Source organism: Pinus tabuliformis, chromosome 5_2 (assembly GCF_031772625.1).
Source record: "Pinus tabuliformis cultivar Carrire ecotype Pingquan chromosome 5_2, CPIR1, whole genome shotgun sequence".
Lineage (NCBI taxonomy): Eukaryota > Viridiplantae > Streptophyta > Pinopsida > Pinales > Pinaceae > Pinus > Pinus tabuliformis.
The window spans coordinates 533,415,189-533,441,062 of NC_142306.1; the positions used below are offsets into that span (position 1 = coordinate 533,415,189).

General features: G+C 37.0%; 1 protein-coding gene across 1 annotated transcript; it reads right to left on the reverse strand.

Annotated features, from left to right (window-relative positions):
• Nucleotides 1–9,061: 9,061 nt before the first annotated feature.
• On the reverse strand, nucleotides 9,062–23,270 carry LOC149160076 (oligopeptide transporter 4-like). The gene is made up of 7 exons (XM_089434504.1): nucleotides 23,192–23,270; nucleotides 21,706–21,796; nucleotides 20,906–21,472; nucleotides 20,548–20,803; nucleotides 20,298–20,443; nucleotides 19,696–19,820; nucleotides 9,062–9,608 (listed from the first exon to the last, which is right to left on the reverse strand). Exons 1-7 carry the CDS (start codon nucleotides 23,268–23,270, stop codon nucleotides 9,079–9,081), a joined length of 1,794 nt encoding a protein of 597 aa, XP_089290630.1. The 3' UTR covers nucleotides 9,062–9,078.
• Nucleotides 23,271–25,874: the final 2,604 nt, after the last annotated feature.

Sequence of the window (25,874 nt, forward strand, 5' to 3'; positions counted from 1 at the left end):
TTTATTTCTAATTTTTTATTGGCTGAGCGAGCTATGATGGGGTATAATTCATTTTCCCGATTTCTATGTAATTTTAACTAAAGTTTCTAAAAAATGCTTAATATTTCTATTTTCCCATAAATTAAAAAATAATTTTCAAATTCTCTCATAATTCTTTTTATGCAACCAACTCACAAAATACAAGAAAATATCGATCAACAAATTCAAAAGTAGCCTCCTCGAGGGGGAAACCTCCTTTACATTACACAAATGAAGAATTCTTGGATTATTCAAATGACAAAACCCCCTTTCTATATATAGGAGTCTAACGGCCCACAATATAATCAAAGCCGACATAATAATAATATAAGGGCACAACAATAACAATAGTGGGATTGTATGAGGCACAATAATAACAATATGGGAATAACAGAGGCATAATAATAACAATAAGGAACTACAATGACAATAGTAATGGGGGAATCACTAGTATTATAGGGACCTAACATGCCCCTCTCCTCCAAAAAAGTGTTGTCCTCAATGCTTGAGTAGTTTTGGATGCTTCTGTATAAAATTCTCATCCTCCCATGTGGAATTTTCAGCGGGTAAGTTCTTCCACTTGATGAGATACTCTGAAATTGATCGATTTCGTAGCTGCCAAGTTCTTGTTTCTGTGACTACTTCAAGTTCCAATATGATTTTTCCTTCCTCGTTAAGTTCTGGAAATAGTATTTGAACTAGGATCTTGTTACCTATAACCTTCTTTAAGCATGAAACATGAAAAACTGGGACAGTCGAGAAGATGCAGGAAGCTCCAATTTGTATGCCATAGTACTATTCTTTTGCAACACCTTGTACAGACCATAATACTTTGGTGATAATCTATTATCCTTCTTAGCTTTCTTGAGAGACATTTTTTTGTATGGTTGTAGTTGTATAAATACCCAATCACCTACATCCAGACGTATTTCGCTGCGATGTTGATCTACCTATTGTTTCATTCTATTCTGCACCAAAGTGAGGTTATCCTTTAAGAGTTGGAGAACCTATTGTTGATGGTCGATGTGATCTTCCATTGCTTGAACCTTAGAATTTTCTGATGTTGTGATGGATAGTGGATGATATCCATAAAGTTCCATAAATGGGGTCATTTTTTCTATAATATGGAAGGAAGGTTATACCATCATTCAACCAGAGGCAACCACTTGACCCATTGTGTTTGTTTATTAGATAAAAAGAAACAAAGATATCCTTCCAAACATGTGTTCACTATATTAGTTTTCCCATCAAATTGAGAATTATAAGATGAGATATGAGCTAATTGAGTACCCAGACAAGAAAATAATTTGGTCCAAACATTTGAAGTGAAAATGGGATTTTTGTCGCTTACAATAATCTTTGGGTTTCCATGTAGCTTTCAAATTGTTTCCATAAATGCAGTAGAAACTATATTGCGTTTAAATGGATGGGATAATGCACAAAATTGTGCATACTTGGTAAGTCTATCAACTACCACCATGATGACACTCTTTCATTCACACTTGGGAAAACCTGTGATAAAATCCATTGAAACCTCTCCCCAACGTTGACTTGGAATGGATAAAGGTTGTAACAGACCCGGGTCTTAATTTCCTCAACTTTATTTTGTTGGAAAACCAAACATTCCACCACAAACTTTTGAATATCAGATTTAAGGCCATTCCAAAAAATTTCCTTCTTAACCCTATGGTAAGTTTTCAAAAATCCCGAGTGCCCTCCTAAGGGAGATGTGTGCACTTCCAGAAGAATATTTTGTTTGAATTGGGAATTATTACAAAGGTATAAGTGATCTTTGCACCATAACGAATCATTTTTCCAACTAAATGTATCAGATGTATTGGGATCTTGCTGCAACTTTTGGATGAGTGCCCACAATTCTTTGTCATTCTTCCATGCATCCCTTGCCTTGTTTATCTAATCGGGTTGGATGATAGAGATGGCACAAAGAAATGCTTTCACATCCTCATCCTTTCTTGAGAGTGCATCTGTAATAGCATTTTGCTTCCCTTTTTTGTGTATGATTTCAAAGTCGTAACCCAACATCTTTGTGACCCATTTTTTCTACTCTTCTGAAGATAATCTTTGTTTTAAAAAGTATTTAAGACTATCATGATCCGTTTTTTCCTTGAAGCGTCTTCCCATTAGGTAAGGTCACTATTTATTAAGTGAATGTATTATTACCAACATTTCCTTCTCATAAATAGCTTTATGTAAATATTTTCCTTTGATTGGATGACTTTCAAAAGAAATGGGTCTTCCTTCTTGGATTAAAACAACACCAATTTGATTTGTTAAGGAATCACATTCCACAATAAAGGTTTTTGTGAAGTTTGGTATGGCTAAGACCAATTCTTGGCACATTACCTCTTGAAGATATTCAAAGGCCTTCGTTTGTTCTTGAGTGCAAGAAAATGCATCTTTATTTAGTAATGTTGTTAGAAGTGCTTCTATTTTCCCATAATTCTTAAAAAACTTGCAATAATACCCTGTTAACCCAAGAAATCCTCGCAGATGCTTTATGGATGTGAGGATTTTCCATTCCTTAATGGCCTTAATTTTGCTAGGGTATATCTAAAAACCTTCATTAGATACAATATGACCTAGATATTCCACCTCCTATACTCCAAAGAAACATTTGGAGGTTTTTGCATATAATTGTTTCTCCTCCAATAGTTTGAGCACCCTATCAACATGTTGAGCATGATGCTTCCAAGACTTGTTGTAGATTAGTACATCATCAAAAAATACTAACACAAATTTTCTAGGGAAGGGTTTGAAAATGGAATTCATCAAACCTTGAAATGTAGAAGGTGCATTGATAAGGCCAAAAGGCATGACCAAAAATTCATAATGACGCTCATGAGTTATAAATGTTGTTTTTGGAATGTCTTCAGTCTTCATTCTGATTTTATGATATCCTAAATGAAGATCCAACTTGGTGAAGTAAATTTCTCCATGTAATTCATCCAATAATTCATCAATGACAGGAATGGGAAATTTATTTTTAACAGTGAGCTTGTTGATCTCCCTATAATCCAGACATATGTGGTATGATCCATCCTTCTTGTGCACCAATACTACTCAAGCAAAAAAAGAACTTTGACTAGGTTGGATTATACAAGCCTCTAACATTTTTGCAACCATACATTCAATTTCACTCTTTTGGACATAGGGAAATCTGTAAGGCCTCATGTTTGGAAGAACATTTTTTGGAATGAAATGAATAACATGATCATGATCACGAATAGGTGGGAGGCCTTTGGGAGTCTCAAATACCTTGGAATGATCATCCAAGACTTTCTGGAGATCTGGAGAAATAGATTATTTCAATGTGGGAACTTATAGTGAACATAATTGTGGAATTACGCCCCATTGTTATTTCTCTAGAAGCTTTGTCATGCCATTAGAGATGATTATTTTTCCCGGTTTCCATGTGATACCCCTTAATTCAACTTCCTTTTCTTTGAATTTTTTTTCAAGAAAAGTTCTTGGAAATTAAAATCTATCGTACCCAAAGAGTGTAAGCATTAGAGTCCTAGTACAACAACACTACCACCAACACCACCCATTGGAATAGAAAGCATAGGACTATTCAATAGATATTCTCCCATTGATAGATTGATATTATGGCACTTTCTAGAGTAATTTATGGTTCCTCCATTTGCAGCCATCACTTGACACTCTGGTGCTAGATATAAGAAGCAATTCAATTCCTTGGCTATCTTACAATGAATAAATTATGGGTACTACCCGAATCAATCAACACTATTACCTTTTTCTTTTTGATATGTCCTTCTATCTTGAGAGTTTGAGGAGTGGTAATTCCTACCAATGCATTACAAGATATGGTCAGATTCATTTATTCTTTCTCCACGGTTGATTCCTAGTGTATATCCTCTTATTTTGATGTTTCCTATTTCTTTTCTTCCTCCTCTTCACAATCTATGTAAAATAATTTCTTCTCAACACACTTCTGACCTTTAGTGTAATTTTTATCACAACTATAACAAATCCCTTTTGGTATTTTTTCTTCCAATTATTGTGGTGTCAACCTTGTAGGTTGTGGAAGGCTAGGGGTAGCAACACTTCCATCTTTATAGTTGTGAGTGGTAGGTTTCTTTGTTGCCATAATTTTTCTTGCTAACCTGAATCCCTTCTCTAATGAATTAGTTTCCCAAAGGAAAACCTCATGTTGGAGGTTATCCCTTAAAGTCCCTATGAACACATCAATCCTATGCTTCTCTAGAATATCATTTACCCTTATATTCAATTTTTGGAATTCATTAATGTACTCCGCCATTGAACCCTTTTGTTTGAGATTTATTAGTTGGTTAAAGAAGGTGTTTCTCTTTGTATCCTCATAGTGTGCTATCATTTCCTTTGTAAAAAGTGACCAAGTGAATTTTTTTTTACGAGAGCAAAGCCATCGATACCATACAAACTGATTGGGTTCCAAATATAAAGCTGCAATGCATACTTTTTGTGTTTTTTGCAAATTATGGAGATCGAAATATTGTTCCATCTATAGTATCCATGTTATGGGATCCTTGCCATCAAACTTCCTCATATTGATCTTTGGAACTTGGTGGGTCTTCATTCCAATGTTAGAATCTATGAAATCATGAGTAACATTTCTTTTGTTCTCATCATGAGTTTCTTCTACTACCTCTTCGCCATTAGGAAGCCTTTCTTGTAGCAACCTTGTCAAACCTTCCTTCAAAACTTCCACGTCTTTCTTTAAATCTTCAATGTGGTCATTCTTCAACTCATGATTAACATTTCTTTTGTTCTCGTCATGAGTTTCCTCTACTACCTTTTTGCCATTAGGAAGCCTTTCTTATAAAAACTTTGCCAAACCTTCCTTCCATCCTTCTATGTCTTTCTTCAATTTTCAATGTTGTCTTCCATACCATTCATGTCATTCTTCAAACCATCCATCTTAGCTTTTGTTGCCTTTTGTGCGAGTGAAATTTGTTGCACCTGGTCTCGTAATCTTGATATATCATGTTGCATTTCTTCCTCTTCTTCATGTGTCGTAGTAGAGATTTTGGGTTGCTTACTAGGTGTTGCCATTTTCTTTCTTTGACGCATCAAATAATGATAATTTTCTTTACTATACCATTTTAATCACTTCAAACTATTTTTTCAAACAAAACTTATGCAAGTTTTTTAAAAAGACTACACACATGTTTTCACTTTGTACGAGCTCGATATTGAATCTATTGTATCTCTGTAATTTTAGATTTCCAAGGTTTGAAATTTCGTCCCATGGTAGCCCTGAGAGTTCTCTTTTCAACGCCACAAGTCTAATCAATATTGGATTTTCCAAGAAAGAGTTATTCCCAATCTACCACAATGACCTGATTATAGATTGCTTTAGTAGAGCGAACTTGTACGAAGTGTCGTGTGTCACGATTTCGATGTTAGGCCCTCAAAATGATACTGGAAACACTATAGTTTGTCCTCTTTCTGTCCCTTTTTACCAACTTTGAACCTGATGCTCTGAGAGAAAGTTATGATGATTTTCCCAAGGCCACCTGTTTGAGATGGAAGTCGGGATTTTGAAAACACCCTCACTTATTCATTTCATATCTCAAAAGATATAGTGAAAAATGGTCAGAAATTGGCCATAATGTTCATCACGATTTCTTCTCAAATGGTTTTTTATCTAGCTTCTGAAGCTTCGTAGAAACAAATTTGTAGTGAAAATTCCACAATGACCTGTTTGAAGCAGCGAAATCGTAGAATCCAAAGCTCTCATACCAAATGTTATGCAACCGGGTCACAAAGTAGAAGAAAACATAGGTCAATGAACTCAAAATTAGCCTCTATGATGGGGAAACCTCCTTTACATTACACAAATGAATAATTCTTGGATGATTCAAATGACAAAACCTCCTTTCGTTATATAGGAGTCTAAGGGGCCACAATATAATCAGAGCCGACATAACAATAATAATATAAGGGCGCAACAATAAAAATAGTGGGCTTCTAGGGGGCACAATAACAACAATATGGGGACAACAAGGGCACAACAATAATGATAAGGGGCTACAATGACAATAGTAATGGTGGAATCACTAGTATTATAGGGACCTAACAATTTTATTTCTAATTTTTTATTGATTGAGTGAGCTATTATGGGGCATAATTCCTTTGGTGGAGAGCATTTTAGTTTTGGTATTTATCAACACTTGAAAAATAATATTAAAATTGAAAAAATCCTAATTTTGTTAGTGACCATTATGTCAGTGCATGCTCTGGCACCAACACTGTTATGTTATTACTCTATCCAATGATACCAGAATTGACGCGGTGGTACCATTGACGTTGTTGCAAGTCCTTTACGTGGGCTATGGAGCGCAGCGGAGGGGCCAAAACGAATGTCAGAACATTTATAAATAGTCATATCGTATGCAAGAATAGACCGAAAATGATTAACTAGAATTAAACGGGATGAAATTAACGTTGTTGACACTTTCCCACAACAAAAACAAAAATATTATTATTACAAAAACGTTAAATATTATTATTGAACAAAAATGTTCACTCTTCCGCACAACGAAGACACAAATACTATTATTAAACAAAAAAATTCACACTTCCGCACAAAAAAACACAAATATTATTATTAAACAAAAATGTTCACACTTCTCCACAACAAAAATATAAATATTATTATAAAAACAAAAATATTATTATTATGTTATTGACACCTCTAAATAATGAAAACACAAATGTTATTATTAAATAAAAATGTTCACACTTTCACACAACAAAAACACAAATATTATTATTAAATAAATTTCACACAACTAAAACACAAATACTATTATTAACTAAAAATGTTGACATTTCCACACAATGAAAACCCAAATATTATTCTTAAGCACAAATATTCACACTTCCACGTGCCAAAAACACAAATATTATTATTAAATAAAAATGTTCGGGCACAACGAAAACACAAATATTTAAGTTAAATCGGTTGGATGGCAGAACAAAGAATTGAATACGCACCATCATAACATAATGACTAATGACTTCTGGTGAAAAGCGAGTTACGAAATAAGGGGCTGAGGAAGTTGTGTTGAGGTATATGTGCAAATGAAGCAGTGTGGAGATGGTTTTATGGAGAAAGCATGTGTGAAGACACAGACGGTTAAAAACTTAATCAATAACTTAACAATAATAGTAGAAGCAACAATTATACAACTCTTATTCTTGTTCAGGTTTAATGAATGTTTTCTTAAATCCCAACTCTATTGAATTTAAGATTAAATATATTATAATCTTTAATATTCTTACATCGAGTGATATACGAACATTGAATAGGGGAATATTAAATAGCTAAATTTCTTTATTACATCAACAAACGAATGTGCGGTGAAATCAAAATTTCATAAATCACCTTGTAGGTTTTTAACATTTTGTTCATTTTAGTGGTTTTCACTTTTATGAAATTAGGTTTCTGAAATTATGATGTTTCTGTTTAATGGTGAGTTTTGAATGACAATAATGCTGAGTTTAATATTAAGCATGTTATAAGGTTCGAATATTCCTACATTTAGGATTGGAAGGATTAGATAGCTAAATTTCTTCTTGACATTGACAATGAGTGTTGGGTGACATCAGAATTTTATAAATCACGATGTAAACTTTTAACCTATGTTAATTTTGTGACTTTCACTGTTTTCAAAATGGTTTTTCAAAATTCCAAAGTGAATGCAAAAATAATAAAATTTCTAGAATTATTAGAGTATCTTGAAATGTCAAATTTGTTTGCATTAAATGTTCTTTCTTCTTTGTAGTTTTCATTTTCTTCCACCGATCATTAACATCAAAATAGATTTAAATTTTTATCTTAGTCAGATAGTTTGTATGAAAGGGCTACCATATATATCGTTTATGTAGCACATCATATTTGGTTTTTAAATAAAGTTCCGTAACTTGTATCAAACTTGGTTGAAAAATCTATAAAATCTCTAATTGATCTTTTTGCTATCATGATGTTTTTCATATGCATAAATATACAAAAACTAAAATTAAGCTTGTCATATTATGAAGTCCTACTTTTAAATGTGCATTTACATATGATATTTTAAAATTATTAAAAAAATTATTAACAAGGAAATTATTTTAGTTACTAATAATAACATAAATATTCTTAAAATGTTTATTGGAATGTGCTATAATGTTTGATGAATGTTTGACCTCTTTCACAAAGATGTTATTTTTTATCCTTTTTTATTAATATATTAGTGTTGTCACTTCATTATATTTGCTCGAACGTTAGGAAACTTCTTTTTGAGTTTGGAGATAGCATGATAAGAAGGAATATTATGTTAGCTAAGTTTGAAAAGTTGATTGAGGATAATTCTTTGTTCAAATTAATATCATCTCTTTGTTATGTTTGTTTGAACATCAAAGTAACCTCTTATACATTGAATGAACCTAAACTAAAATAGTCACTATCAATATGGAAGTCACTGAGGTTAGTGATGTTCTCACTAACATATTTTACGTAAGCCATCTTCACCTCTCCTACAATGCTATATGTGAAAATAGGAGAAAATAGAGAAGTGAAAAAATCTTACAATATCCTAATTTCCCTAAACAAAATCAACAACAAGAGAGGCTGCATCGCAGTTAGTCCCTGCACATAGTTCGCATAGTTTTTCATCTAGCCCATTTAGCTTCCGAGAATATAGCCTATTTCGTAGTGGCATTGGCCTCAATTTGGCTTATTGATCCAGTTGTTAGCTTTTTGCTTAGTTCACATAGTGAGTCCTATAGCCTGGCAAGCTTCCGAGAATATAGCCCATGTTCTTGTTATTTGGCTTCGTGTTAGTCCTTTAGTGGGTTCTTAGTAATAACACGCGCATAATGTAGCCACTCCTAATGGTCATGATCGAAGCCAAAGGCCAAGTAGCATGCACCCCAGGAGCTATGATAGTCTAATGAAATCTTTTGTGAACATAAAAATCAGAATGCAAAGACAGTAAAGATCAAATCAAAATTAATAAACACGGCAATCATCCACTTTACATCAGATCAGAATTAATAAACAGGGCAACCATCCACTTTGACACCCTTAGCAGTGGGGCAGGTGGCCAAAGGGCAATGTTCCCCACTTGCTCCCCACCAGTTTATGGATGTGTTGTTCAGACCCAAAGCAAAGTATAGCAGTATAGCCATAAAAGCCAAACCAGCATCAAGGCCTGCAGAGAGCACATAGTTGTAACGCTGCCACCAAGCCTTCTGATATTTAAAGATAAAATAGTTGAAAATGGTGCCAACAGTGATCCAGGATGTGTAGTTGACTGCAGTGGCTGGAGGCATATAGGCTGTAGATCCCAACATAACTGGCATGTTGATCAGAGGAATCCACTTGACCTTTGGAAAGGCCTTGTGTGCCAACCACACTAAAACTGGAGCAGCTGCCCCACCCAAGAAGAACCAATTTAACTGGGGATACACTCCAAGCTTGCCAAATATCCTTTTGGGACCAACCAAACCCCATATGACTGATGCATCGAAGAACACATGATCATTGGGACATGTCCATGGGCTATTTGCAGACAAAAGATCTGTTTGGCATATATCTTTCACCGATCCCAACATCCACCATGCAACTCCCAGGTTGGAGCGATCACTTCACTGTTTCTTGCGTTGCTAGACTTGCTGTAAGCTGCAGCCTGCGACACGAGCTAAAGAAATGGTCTGGTGAGCCACCCGCGAGGAGGTTTATAGGACAGAGCGTATCATCCTAGATGGACAGGGTAAGGGTCTGAACCAGGAGTTTAGTCTCATTATCTTGGGCGTAGTACGGCCAGGCCAAGAGCGTAGGCGGTGGATAAGTATTAGCCAAGTCAGTCTCAGCCAAGTCAGGGTCTGAGCTAAGGGTAGGAGATACGTAAATAATACATGCATTAGGTCTCAGGATCGAAAGCCTGTGAATAGGTCTCAGAAGGCTTTGAATAAGGGCTCGAAGGCTTTTCAGAGGGCTCTGAGGGGGGGTTACGCAAATGATACGTATAAGAAACAAAGTGGAAGAATAGCAATCAGCGGAAAGATGGTTCTGTCAGACATTAGACATATAGTGTAGTGGCTTGGCTAATTACAATTTTGAGCCCAAAGAGGTAAAATCAACACACTTACTGTAATAGGCATAGATATAAAGTACATAAAACACTTTCGAAAAGGTAATGTGCTTCTCCTGCTTTTTTGTCGAATCAATTAAGTAACTACTAAGTCTCAAGGAACAGATGCAAGTGTAACAAGGGTACTTTTCAGAAAACATATAGAAATATTTCTTCTTCTTCAATAAATGTCAAGGCTGAAGTACCAGTTTCGGTAACGTATATAGGGGGGTTGCTATATCGGTGTTTTGATAAGACCTGTAAGTAGAGACTGCGTCAACTTCTTCTGAAACTCAGACAACAGGCAATGATAAATGTCAAAATAGTAAACAAGAAAGAGTGTAAGACTGTAGAACAGATCAATGAAATAGGGATCAAACAGGAGCTCCTCCAAATAAACTCGCGCTGTTTCATTAACTATGGCCTGCAATATTACATGATATATTACTGGAAAGGGTCATCCACAAGCGTATTGTGCCAAATCAGGGGATGTTGCAATATCTATTGAAGTTTTGGGCTTGCACCAGTTTACACCAGTTTATGTTGCTAGCCCAAAATCACACAACTGCAATAGAGATAGTCACATGAGCACTATATACCAAAGATCTGAACATTATTGAATAACTAACTTGCAGAGAATCATCATCAATTCAAGACACGAGTAACATGAAAACCGCCGTGAAGCTTACATTTGACCTTGAAAATAAGCATTTCTTATGATAGACTGTAACATGTGAAGAATACAAGATAAGCACGAATGCTAACAATTAGGACATTAGACCGGGATCCCAGCAGAGACGATAGAAGCATAAAAAATGCGAGTTGCACCACCATGGACGACCCAAATGCATATTTGAAGCATCCGTCGTACACCTGTAACAGAGAAGGAAGCGGGGAAATAAGACAATGCGTAAAATAATGCAAAAATAGGCTTGAGATTCAGAATTACTTGTTGTAGATTCATATGCTCTTCGTTAGAGATGTTATTGTTTTCTTGGTTTCTTTTTTCTTTGTCTTTCGACTTGTACGATGTCAATAATCAAAAGAGCCATGAGAACAAGTGCTAAGATAAACAATGTCGCGAGTTGAGTAAGTTGGCTTATGCTAATGGATTCCATGTTATGTGAAGCGGGGAGATGTATGTGAATATCCAAGTGCAGAAGAGGCCAATTTATAAAAGAGTTCAACGTGTTTGTAAGCTGGTTTTAAGTGTGAATGGAGCTAAAATACTTGAAGCTCGGATGGAGCAGGCCAGTATTTAATGGTCGGCATAAAACGAAAAGCTTACGTTAAGTGAGCAATCGGTGCAATTAAGTGATCTATATGACATGGGGAGCAAATGGCATATGGAATGATGTATGTGGCGGCAGAAGTAAATGCGAAATTAGGTGATGTATCTGACATCGGGCAATCTTGGTGGTAGATTGGGTCGAAGCTATTCTAATAAACAATTGGCTAGACAGGAGATCTATGTCAATATCTAGGTGCAGAAATAAGTACATATACGGATTGATTTGGAATGGAGCTGAAATACTTGAAGATCAGATTGGAGGAGGCCAGTATTTAATGATGGGCATAAAACGAAAAGCTTACGTTAACTGAGCGATCGATGCAATTAAGTGATCGATCTGACATGGGGAGCAAATGGCATATGGAATGATGGATGTGGCGGCAGTAGTAAATGCAAAATTAGGTGGCTGTGGCGAGTGTGCCCACAAGAAGAGCATCTTAACCAGCCAAATTTGTTGAAGATAGCCCCTTTGAGCCTGTTGCGGTAGATTCTGTCTGAGACATTGTTATCATACAATTGAGTCGTACTTGAATGTTATGTGTCCTATAGGCTTTCTTGGACATTATAGGACTAGACAATACCGGTCAACACTGAATGTATGTGGCGGTAGAAGTAAATGCGAAATTAGGTGATGTATCTGACATCAGGCAATCTTGGTGGTAGATTGGGTCGAAGCTATTCTAATAAACAATTGGATAGACAGGAGATCTATGTCAATATCTAGATGCAGAAATAAGTACATATACGGATTGATTTGGAATGGAGCTGAAATACTTGAAGATCAGATTGGAGGAGGCCAGTATTTAATGATGGGCATAAAACGAAAAGCTTACGTTAACTGAGCGATCGGTGCAATTAAGTGATCTTTCTGACATGGGGAGAAAATGGCATATGGAATGATGGATGTGGCGGCAGTAGTAAATGCGAAATTAGGTGGCTGTGACGAAGCATCCGTCGTACACCTGTAACAGAGAAGGAAGCGAGGAAATAAGACAATGCGTAAAATAATGCAAAAATAGGCTTGAGATTCAGAATTACTTGTTGTAGATTCATATGCTCTTCGTTAGAGATGTTATTATTTTCTTGGTTTCTTTTTTCTTTGTCTTTCGACTTGTACGATTTCAATAATCAGAAGAGCCATGAGAACAAGTGCTAAGAGAAACAATGCCGCGAGTTGAGTAAGTTGGCTTATGCTAATGGATTCCATGTTATGTGAAGCGGGGAGATGTATGTGAATATCCAGGTGCAGAAGAGGCCAATTTATAAAAGAGTTCAATGTGTTTGTAAGCTGGTTTTAAGTGTGAATGGAGCTAAAATACTTGAAGCTCGGATGGAGCAGGCCAATATTTAATGGTCAGCATAAAACGAAAAGCTTACGTTAAGTGAGCAATCGGTGCAATTAAGTGTTCTATATGACATGGGGAGCAAATGGCATATGGAATGATGTACGTGGTGGCAGAAGTAAATGCGAAATTAGGTGATGTATCTGACATCGAGCAATCTTGGTGGTAGATTGGGTCGAAGTTATTCTAATAAACAATTGGCTAGACAGGAGATCTATGTCAATATCTAGGTGCAGAAATAAGTACATATACGGATTGATTTGGAATGGAGCTGAAATACTTGAAGATCAGATTGGAGGAGGCCAGTATTTAATGATGGGCATAAAATGAAAATCTTACGTTAAGTGAGCGTTCAGTGCAATTAAGTGATCGATCTGACATGGGGAGCAAATGGCATATGGAATGATGGATGTGGCGGCAGTAGTAAATGCGAAATTAGGTGGCTGTGGCGAGTGTGCCCACAAGAAGAGCATCTTAACCAGCCAAATTTGTTGAAGATAGCCCCTTTGAGCCTATTGCGGTAGATTCTGTCTGAGACATTGTTATCATACAATTGAGTCGTACTTGAATGTTATTTGTCCTATAGGCTTTCTTGAACATTATAGGACTAGACAATACTGGTCAACACTGAATGTATGTGGCGGCAGAAGTAAATGCGAAATTAGGTGATGTATCTGACATCGGGCAATCTTGGTGGTAGATTGGGTCGAATCTATTCTAATAAACAATTGGCTAGACAAGAGATCTATGTCAATATCTAGGTGCAGAAATAAGTACATATACGGATTGATTTGGAATGGAGCTGAAATACTTGAAGATCAGATTGGAGGAGGCCAGTATTTAATGATGGGCATAAAACGAAAAGCTTACGTTAACTGAGCGATCGGTGAAATTAAGTGATCGATCTGACATGGGGAGCAAATGGCATATGGAATGATGGATGTGGCGGCAGTAGTAAATGCGAAATTAGGTGTCTGTGGCGAGTGTGCCCACAAGAAGAGCATCTTAACCAGCCAAATTTGTTGAAGATAGCCCCTTTGATGCCTGTTGCGGTAGATTCTGTCTGAGACATTGTTATCATACAATTGAGTCGTACTTGAATGTTATGTGTCCTATAGGCTTTCTTGAACATTATAGGACTAGACAATACCAGTCAACACTGAATGTATGTGGCGGTAGAAGTAAATGCGGAATTAGGTGATGTATCTGACATCGGGCAATCTTGGTGGTAGATTGGGTCGAAGCTATTCTAATAAAAAATTGGCTAGACAGGAGATCTATGTCAATATCTAGGTGCAGAAATAAGTACATATACGGCTTGATTTGGAATGGAGCTGAAATACTTGAAGATCAGATTGGAGGAGGCCAGTATTTAATGATGGGCATAAAACGAAAAGCTTACGTTAAGTGAGCGTTCGGTGCAATTAAGTGATCGATCTGACATGGGGAGCAAATGGCATATGGAATGATGGATGTGGCGACAGTAGTAAATGTGAAATTAGGTGGCTGTGGCGAGTGTGCCCACAAGAAGAGCATCTTAACCAGCCAAATTTGTTGAAGATAGCCCCTTTGAGCCTGTTGCGGTAGATTCTTTCTAAGACATTGTTATCATACAATTGAGTCATACTTGAATGTTATGTGTCCTATAGGCTTTCTTAAACATTAACCATAATAGACAATTATTAACAGGTGAGGCTAGGACCTGTTGCTTCGATCGTAATCAGCGTGGATCTCAATCTCATCAGTGAAATACATAACACAAAAACGATCATTACAAAGAGTGCAATACAAGTCTCGATCTTAGAGACCCATGTTACAACGGTAATGACCTATGATTTCACCTGTATACATAACATAGGGACCAGTTCATTATGCTAATATAGTACATATCACACTATTCATAACATACTTGCTGTTTCCATATTCTAATAGAGTAGATTGAATGCTTAGAACACAGATTAGGTCAATACTGTAGATATGACTAAGCTTGATAACACGTAACCAGTAGGCTTAGTTCCGTAATTGAGTATACAACCAGCTTTGTTTCTACATGTACCTGTATTTCATCGATAGGAGCTTCATGTCAGCTTTAAGCAAGCAGCTAGTATTTACTCTGTTTTCCACCCTTCTTGTTTCTCTCATAACCACCTATCGTAATAAGCATATTGATATTGCTTACTCCAATGCTCGTCGCACTATCTCAGACTTTGACTCGGGGTAGGTTATAGGGAGAGTATTAGTACTACTACACATTCACACAAACATAATCATAACAAGTGCAATCATAGTACATGCAGTAACTAGCTTGATCATGATAGCTGGACTAGATATACCACCTCTTTTGACTATTGGTTCCATATAAGGCAATCGATGGTATTGAGACTATTACTAAGGATTGAATATTATATATATGCTGGTATCTGTGTTTCACCTTTCATACGTACCTGCTTTGTATATCCTATATCAGTAATTAGGCTTACACGTTATCAAGCTTATAAAAGATATGTGATGATTACTTGATGAAACTAAGCTATATACCTTGCTTAAACCATATAGTATTGACACCAGTTACATATGGATATCATACTAGTTAACCAAATAAGCTGTAATACTATAAAGAGCAGTACTATCATATTACGTTCCAATTTCTTGTATTTCCATAAGTATCATGGTTGTTACTCCATGGACTACTAAGCTTCTACTATGCTTACTCTACTTACTGGGATAGTAGTGATATAAGATGTATTGTATTTACATAATATACATATACGTGATACCAGGGATAGTTAAGCAGGATGAAATGAGGTATAAGCTGGAGCTTACTGATGATTAGACTAGTATGTGCACTACTATTCCTGTGCAAGGGTAATAAAAGGCATTACTAATATATACCAATCCCGAGGAGCTGTATATGATGGATCATTGAGCTAGACATAGCGAATAAGAGATAGCATAAGACAAGCTACGATACAATAAGGGATAAGCAATGGTACTACTAAGATGAAACCGGACCCTGGATGTGACTGGAAACGCTGAGATTAAACATTAAAGCCAAACAAATAGAGCAGATCTTGTAGCAATACAGAGAGAACCTTCAGATCAGGTTTTGATCATGCAAGTTGAAAGTATGAGTATGGCATGCCCTTAACAGGATTGGGAAAGCTGCAACTACACATTGCAAGAGCACCTGAAGATGGAGATGGGCCTTACAATTGGGAAAAGAAGTGTGTCATGAGAAGAGGCATCGATCTAATGACCCTTCTTACAAAAGTTTGTCAAGCCACTGTGTCAAATTCAACTCAACACAGAAAGCAACCTGAACTGATTCATTCACACGTGAAACTCCTACCAGTCAGTGAGTTTGAATACCCAACAAGTTTGACTTGCCACTACTCATTGGCAGTACAACACATGTAATAGAGATTCACAATATGGATAAAGGATAATGTTAATGTTTACAGTTCAACAGCCTAAACGATTTTATAGGGTGACTTAAAATCAGTTTATATTGAGAATTAAATGAAAATTTAATTATATAACCAGTGGGGTAGTGGTTCAATATGGTGGGAGGTGTGCCTTCTCAAGCTTCCCACCATGGATCCAATCTGCCTACAGGCATGTGCTTTGTGTCAACCCCCATGCATGTAAGGCCATGGAAACTCTTCCACAATCTAACTTGTTGAAGGATCATTCTCAAGCAAAAAATGCAAGTATGTTGTTGCCTCTGAAATTCATCATCACAACAGCAACATGGAGAAAATCCTCATTCAGTATAGATAGAATGGTGCAGCCATTTCTCCTTATCATGAACAATGAATCAAGAACTCCCATATTGTTGTACTTGCATCCTAATTCGTCTCTTGGTCCAATTGACTGTTTTTGTTCATGTGAGGAGATTAATAAAGTTTTGATTTCAATTTCAAAGGATTACAAAAATCCCTGTACAACAGAGCTTACAAAAATTATATGATAAAGTGTTAAAAGAAGATTTCTGAAGGAGAGGGCATTGAACTCCAATGACAAGTTGAAGGGAAGGAAACCGGACCCTAGATGCGACTGGAAATGCAAGTATGTTGTTGCCTCTGAAATTCATCATCACAACAGCAACATGGAGAAAATCCTCATTCAGTACAGATAGAATGGTGCAGCCATTTCTCCTTATCATGAACAATGAATCAAGAACTCCCATATTGTTGTACTTGCATCCTAATTTGTCTCTTGGTCCAATTGACTGTTTTTGTTCATGTGAGGAGATTAATAAAGTTTTGATTTCAATTTCAAAGGATTACAACAATCCCTGTACAACAGAGCTTACAAAAATTCTATGATAAAGTGTTAAAAGAAGATTTCTGAAGGAGAGGGCATTGAACTCCAATGACAAGTTGAAGGGAAGGAAACCGGACCCTGGATGTGACTGGAAATGCTGAGATTAATACCCAACAAGTTTGACTTGCCACTACTCATTGGCAATTAAAAATTTAAAACTAGCTTCCAGTAAGTTGAACTTGGGAGCAACAAGTTAACTCGCAAGTACTGCTATGTCAAACTATGACATGTGAGTAGTCGCAAATTTTTACACGCGTCAGCAAGTTTGACCCGCAAGTGCAATGGCATTTTTGCCCAAATCTTTGAGAATTCAATCGGACCCATCACTCTCTAAACTCACCAAGTTCTTTTTCAAAAATGAGTATTGTAACTTTGCCAAGGACCCATCAGGTCAGTAGGATCGCCATGATGACATTATAGGCAAGCATGATGAAATAGATGGGTTTAGACCTTAACAATGGAGAAAAGTGGTCCATATTGCCAACAAGACATTGATCTTAGCATAACAGGTCTAGCAAAGGGAATTTTGTCTTTTATCTCTCGATTTGGCATCAACAAAACTCAGGTCTCAGATGTGACACAGTGTTTATTTGGCACCTATGTTCTTAATGTGGCTTGGAATGTGCGCACCAGCGGCTCACATACTTCTGACCACCATGGTCTATCTGCTTATAATTTCACTCATAGCAACCACCATGACCCGGGACACTCTCCAACTCACCTCTCCTCAACAGGATCCAATAAGAAGTAAGGAGTAAACAGTAAAGGCCTATCCGTCCAACTATGTATGGCCTCAACAAAGGGAAAAAAGACGATACCCATAAGCATTGGCTCATTAAGAAAAAATTGTGCCTTCAGCTAAGGCATTGATCCTAGAATGGCAGCTAAGACGGACAGGAAACAAATACAGCCTTCCTCCATCAAATTGAAAGCTGAAAACACACCAAAATGGAGCATCACAACAAGGCTTAATAAAAATAGATAAACGGAACATAGATCTCACCACAACAGCTAAGAGCAAAAGGTAGGCAAAGCCTTAATGACAAAACTATTGCACATTGCAGTGGAACTGATTCACCAGCCGGTATTCTAAACAATAATTCTCAAGCAATGATCCATGAGCAATTTTGCAAATACCATTCTCCATAAATATTATCATAAAGGGGCCTGTGATCGAAGAAGCCCCAATTAATCTTTAAAATAGCCAAGTGCATCATAATAAAGTTGCTTCTTGATCAGCTTTTGTACAAATGCAATATGCCTAAGAAAATTCAGAAACATAAGCCTAAACGCAATGTCGGGTCATGATTTTCTTGTTTAATTGCTGACCTGCATTAAATCGATATTAATTTTTTATATCAGTCTTTATAAAGTGACCCTCTGGCTCTAACAGTCAGTGAAAAATGGCCTTAATACCAATAAAATTTTCATGTCATCACTATATATTCCCAAGTTCATCAAAAGTGGACCAATCCGGCCTCAGCAAATGCTCATTATCTCAAAGGAATCAACAAATGTGAAAATCGTGCCCTAACATGATCCAGAGTTACATAAAGCAAACAATAACTAAATTTGTGAATAAATGCAAGTTCAATCAACAAATAAATGCAGACAGGTAAAGTCTCCTTTAGTGAACCACATAGAGCCCAAGGGTTAGCTCCATTGGTAGTGCTCTTCTGCTAAGTCCATAGAGGCCTTTGGATCGAATCTCATAGGCTCCTTTGGGGTTGACAGCCACTCCACCTTCCATCTAGAAATTCCAAGGAAGAAGGGGAAGAGCTACAGCAGCGCTGGCCTGGTACCAGCATCCCATTCTTGACTTAAGTGTGCGAGGGTGGGGTAAGATTATGAAAGAAAAAAGTGAACCAAACACAAACAGAAATTCCAAGAAAGAAGGGGAAGAGCTACACCAGCTCTGGCCTGGTACCAACATCCCATTCTCGACGACATAGTATGTGAGAATGGGGTGAGATTATGAAAGAAAAAGGCGAACCAAACAGAACAAAAGTAGGAAGATCCTTTCGTGAATTTTATAATAAGCAGCCACTACTGTGCCAATAAACTGCATTGCACACACAATATCAATAAACAGAACAAAACAAATGTGCACCGCCGTATCATGCTAAAAACATTCTGCAAATAATTTAAATATAGCAAATTCATTCTGATTTTCTCAAAAATTTGAATACCTGGTACTAAACTAAGAATTGTAATATGTATCTATAATATGTCTGGGAAGTTTCATAATTCACAGAGAGAGATTTGAAGCTAAGCAAAAACAATGCTTTTATCAGTTCACCAAATTGCTCAAGAACTAAAACCTAAACAAGTATAGGTTTTAGCACTGTAGTTTATACTTGTTTAAACCTGTAGTTTAGACCAGTATAAACTACAGGGCTAAAACCTAACATCAGTTCTTTTGACACAAAAAGAATAAACTCCTCAAAAAAAGCCAAAACCTAACACCAGTTCTTTTGACACAAGAAGAATCAGCTCCTCAAAAAAATTAAACTTTTACCCCATATAACTAATGCATCGAAGAACACATGATCATTGGGACATGTCCATGGGCTACTTGCAGACAAAAGATCTGTTTGGCATATATTTTTCACCGATCCCAACATCCACCATGCAACTCCCAGGTTGACTGTTCCAGCCACTACTGTGCCAATAAACTGCATTGCACACACAATATCAATAAACAGAACAAAACAAATGTGCACTGCCATATCATGCTAAAAACATTCTGCAAATAATATAAATATAGCAAATTCATTCTGATTTTCTCAAAAATTTGAATACCTGGTACTAAACTAAGAATTGTAATATGTATCTATAATATGTCTGGGAAGTTTCATAATTCACAGAGAGAGATTTGAAGCTAAGCAAAAACAATGCTTTTATCAGTTCACCAAATTGCTCAAGAACTAAAACCTAAACAAGTATAGGTTTTAGCACTGTAGTTTATACTTGTTTAAACCTGTAGTTTAGACTAGTATAAACTACAGTGCTAAAACCTAACATCAGTTCTTTTGACACAAAAAGAATAAACTCCTCAAAAAAAGCCAAAACCTAACACCAGTTCTTTTGACACAGGAAGAATCAGCTCCTCAAAAAAATTAAACTTTTCTTCCAGTTATCTGATAAATAAAAATCTAACTTTTCTTCCAGTTATCTTAATGGCTGAGCTTGAAGTCTGACAAGAAAGAAACTGCCTGGCTCATGCTCATATAACCATAGACCTTGAAGCAAACATTGGCAGTAGGCTTCCCAGGAAGGATATATCCCATTAGGTATTTGGTGATAATGTTCAGGCCTAGTGTCTGTGCCAAAACAAAATAAGAAGATGAAGTATAACCAGAACATATGAATGAATATATATATATAATTCCTTCTACAAAATAATCAATAAAATCAATGTGCTTACCTGATTAGTAGTAGCGGTGATGATACTTATGGGAAGAGTGAAAAATGAAGCGAGAGCACAGGCAAAAAGTAACCCCCACCATGGTAATTGTACCTCTTTCTTGTAAACCTCGCAGAGTGCAAAGGCAACAGCAAGAGTCCCAAACAAGAGAGTGTAGAACCACCATTGTGGGATGTCAGGGTATTTGCGCATCAATTTAGTATGGATATCAGGCCGATTGTTTTTGGATGCTGCTACAGCACGCTGCCATATTTCCCTGCACCATAACAACGCATGTCATTTAAACTAACATCCATAATTGATGATCTTGCAAGAAAGCAGTAATGGAAGTTAAGTCAATACAAAAATCAGAACTTACTTCCCATAGAATAGAGCGACATGGGTAATTGTAGAAGCAATGGTTGCAAATCCAAACCCATAAGTCAGAGCAAAAAAGAAGCTCATATGTATTTGACCATTCTGATTGTAAGCAGCGAGATCCAGCTCAAATTTATTGTTCACAATCTGTGAAATATTATAGTTTTGACCTTGGGCTGTGAACAAATCGGAGCTGAAAATAGGAAAAGCCTTTGCATTGTACATGTTAGTGCCCCAATAAGCAAGAGGGACTGCAAAGTATACTACGAAGACATAACCAACCATGACATTCATAATGGCAAAGAATGGAGAAATAAGAGGACTGAACAAGAAGGCTGCGATGGTGCTCCAATCGAAACCAAAGGCACCTAGTCCGAGGCCATTCATGCCGGAGCCAATCTGCTGTGTTGTGACAGAGTGAGGCCAAATCCAGCACACCCACGATACACTGGTCAGGGTTGAGAATAGATAACCAGGGAATACATAGTAGCAAAAGCTGCTGGTCATGGCAATGAAGAAGAAGGTGTTACGAGACATCCCCTTTCCATGGTCTCTCTCATGCAGTACCCTGCATGTCAAACACAGAACCTTCTCCATTACCAATTCTCACAGTATAATTAAATGAAAAGTAACTCAATAAGTGGACTGGCTAAATTTGTTTTCAGAATTTCGTAAGAACTATTTTTCTGAATTTCACAACGAAAAATTATTAAATTTAACCACTTATCAAGTAGTAGATCCATTAACACCACTATGATTTACTTAAAACATTCCCAAGAAATATTGACATTTTTATTATACCGGAACAGGGTCACCTGGACCAGTGTGCTTGGCCACCACATGTGTGCAGGTTCTACAACATACTTACGGAGCAGTCCAGCCCATCCGTATCCTCATCTTGCAAAAAGAATGCTGGAAGATGCAACCATACCATGTAGCTCAGAGCCAATCTAGAGATCTAAATTCTTTAAATTCCATAGATGTGTGTTCAATGCACAGCGACAACTAGAGGTGAAAAGAATACACAGCCAAAAAGACACGAAAGAATGAAGACTATTGAAGACAGTTGCCAATTCAACAAATTAATGATTATGTGAAAAGGTTAATAGAAAGAACCACTCCGAAGAACAATCCCTTAGAGCCACAACTGGAAAAGGTCATCTTTTTCACAGCAATCAGTTTCCCAAACCTCAGACTGCCTCTGTAAACGCAGCTATGAGCTACCCTCCCCAGCACTGGCCATTCTGCTCATCATTCTGCTCATCAAGGTTGGTAGGCCCGACATTCAGTGCCTTGAGTTCAAACCGTCCAGAAACTAATAAATAAGAAACTAAAAATATTTTCTACATTATTACAGAGTAAATTACCTGGCAGGTCTACAATATATGAATAAGTTGCAGAGACATGGAATCCACTGCCAAATGTCGGAATGAACCAAGCCGAGGTTAAGGAGGGCAAAAGTAGGTATGAACCAAGCGGAGGTTAAGGAGGGCAAAGTTTTGATAAATGGAATGATGAGAGACATGGCGCTCATGGTAGGTCCCACATAGCTTTTTGTGTAGGATGATTTCTATGTTATGTCGACAATGGTTACATACAAATAAAATGATGGTTAACAGTAATATATAGAATTTGCATGTGCTACGCGTGTCCTACTGCTTCACCACCAGAGGTGTAACGAAAGAACAAGTGCCTTCACAGAAACTCAGCTGCCAAACACACAACTTTTCACAAAGGATGGACCGGGAGTAGCCCTGACCGTGTCTCATGTCTCACCACGTCTCACCAGCCCAGTAAACCCTGCGCTGCAGGAGGGAGTTATAAGCTTAGGTCTGTGCTGCGATAAATCGATTGTATTGACATTTGATAGCTATTTATAAACAATTTGAAAACTGAGATGAACGTACCTCAAGAGGCAAGAACTGCAGTTAGAACGCTGGATGTGATCTCTCCCATATCCCGAATCAATCGATAAAGGGTCAATCTGTGATCTCTATCTGCGCCTGGATATGCTGTAAGTGATGGTGGTGAATCTGGAGCCGTACAAAGGGAAGTAGCGGGCTATGGGACCAGGGCAACCAGATCTGTTACTTGAACAAAGCATTAATTTAGCTCGCAACAACAGATAGTCGGATTTCAAGCGCTTCACCAGCTTTACGAGGAGCAAGCCCAACACTAGCGTGATGAGGAGCCAGCCCAACCCTGCTTGACGAGGAGCCATAACCAGCTAAAGTACCTCTCCTTGGTTAAAGAGTATCGCTCGAATAGCTTTACGAATAGTCTAGACCAGCATCTCTTAATTCGGCTCCGGTCTCAGTTAATTCGGCTCCTGAACGAAGCGAGGCCAGCGAAATGCCCTGAATCATCCTGTTCACTGGATTTAATTTTCGCCACTTACCTGAATGTCGGACTTGGTAAGGCCCGGAACGTCGACGTAGAACACATACTCCTTGGGCGTTTCTTTGATGTCCACCGCTGCAGGTTCCACGCCCTTGTTCTCCTCATGGTGATGGTCATATAACCACTCGGACGGAATTTTGATCCGCTCCAGCTCTTCCGGGAAGTGCAACAGAGGGCTCATGGCCAGAGCATGATCCAGGTAACTCTTCATCGCTCAAATCTCAATCTACCTAGCTGCCATAGCTGCCATTAAAGCTTACACCCTGCAACCAAAGAATGTTAAACCCTACGAACAAGAATGCAAAGCAGTGTATAATAGACTTAGAGGCAGTTACAGCAGCGTGCAACCCTACGAACAAGAATGCAAAGCGGTGTATAATAGACTTACCCAATGGAAAAAATAGAATGGATTACAGGCAGTTACAGCAGCGTGCAGCGTGCAGACATCGACAAAGCAAATGGATTACAGGCAGTTACAGCAGCGTGCAGACATCGACAAAGCAAATTCAATTGAAGGCGCCTCCTGGCACTCCGCCATGCACGAAGAGCACGGACAGCAGAACACCTGCCATGCACGAAGAGCACGGACAGCAGAACACCTGCCAATATGCCAAAACTGAAACTGCAAATAATTCACACTGCCAAACTAATGTTAAGTACACTGCCAAACTAATGTTAAGTAATGTTAACATTAATCTATGAAATCGCCTGACGGTCACAATAATAAAGACGGCAAAGGAAGATAGTCTATGCTCCGGCCTCTCCCGCCTCGGGAAGAGGCCAAATAAGATGGCAAAGCTGAAGAGTTTGGTTATCTTGGGACATCCCCGCACAACGCTTTTGGAAAACTTTATAATAAGCACTGAATAACACCGGACTAAAACAGCAAACTAATGCTAACTCAAAACTGATCGATTACTATAGTCCCTGCCGGTTGCCAGATGGCAGGGACTAATAATTGCCATACTTAATATGATCCTAGTCACAAACTGCATCAACAAAAACCCTTGAGGGATGTATCCTCATAAAAAAAAATAAGGAGGAAACAGATCCCTAACAGTTTTTTTGTTATAATAGAGTGAGAGTATGAATCCTTGTCTTACTCTTAGACCTCCCACTATTGTACAAATTGTATGGGTCAACCTATTATTATTGTCGTCGTCATTATATATGGTTCATAACAATTTCATGAAGAACCTACATGGAAATACACGTGTGCATGAACACACATGGAAATACACATGTATGCACACGTACACACACAACATAAACAAATTCAGATATATGATATTTAAAAAGAAAATGAATTAAATCAATGCTACATATTATAAAAAATACTTAGCACACCATCCATAATATTACGTCCAAAACATATCACATTGATATTGTGGCTATGGGTTTTATTGACATTATTGTTGTGGCACTTGTTATGTGCACTAACACCTACGCGCACACCTTTCATGACATGGGACACCACTTACAACATGTCTGCACTTTCTAAACTACATCGATAAGCTAGAAAATATATTGTTTACCTAGAAGTAATGTTGTGCTTAGTGTGTACTAAGGAAACGGTAACGATACATCCCTACATTGAGGTTAACAATTAATGGCGTATTTATAATATTGAGAAGAAACATAGGAAATTATAGAATTTGTTAAAAAATGAGAGCTTTTAAAATTATTTTATGTTTTAAAAGTGTGCTCCATGCCAATCTTCACAACAATGTTTAAGAATTTAATTTCCATTTAGTTAGCGCACTTGTAATATCGAGATGAATAATTAACCATGCTTCTTTAGAGTAAAAGGCATTGGAAATGCGATATATGTTTATTATTATTTTCATGTTTTACTAGTATTATTTTATTAAGTTTAATAGATTTATCAAATGTCTTGAAATATGGATGCTTTAAATAATATAATTATAATATGGAGATAATATAATTATAATATGGAGATAAATTTAAAAGGATTGTTTAAATATGAATTTTTCCTACAGTAACCACTGCATTGGTAATGTTTGTAGGCCCTCATAATGGTTCTTCTATGTATTTTAAAGAACTCTCAGTAAACACAATTGGTTTTTTAATAGTTTCTCATCATAATGTTTTGCTCTATGGAAATCAATGCCATACTAATGAGCTCTATGGAAATCAATGCCATACTAATGAGTTATCTTGTATGTTTATAGGATATGGCCATATTGTTCACTGCCAGCCGAACTGTTTCAATGACCCTGCAAAATTAATGAAAATATGGGAAACTTAATTTAGATTCTAAATTTTAAATGATTGAAAATCTAAATGAGGTAACAAACCATTTTTCTATAAAGAGGTATTATTAATTTGCAAATAAAAAATATGAAATTATATAATATTTTTATAAAATTTTAAAAGAACCAAATTCATTAGTAAAATAAATAAATTGAGAAATTTGATAGCATTGCATTACTCACTATGGTATATTTATATTAATTTTAGATTTACCCAATCTTAATAGGGGTCAAATATATATTTTAATGTAAAAAAGGTTTGCATTTCATGATATATTTCAGGAGAATTAATCCCTC

What these genes read in the sequence shown, in the direction of transcription:
- LOC149160076 (XM_089434504.1), bottom strand. Translation starts at nt 23,270, where the DNA reads ATGATTCAGGGCATTTCGCTGGCCTCGCTTCGTTCAGGAGCCGAATTA. An exon ending in GTCCAGGTGACCCTGTTCCG is followed by an intron (nt 21,473 to 21,705) that starts GTATAATAAAAA and finishes TTTGACATGCAG; the next exon opens with GGTACTGCATGAGAGAGACC. An exon ending in GTCGCTCTATTCTATGGGAA is followed by an intron (nt 20,804 to 20,905) that starts GTAAGTTCTGAT and finishes GTTATGGTGCAG; the next exon opens with GGAAATATGGCAGCGTGCTG.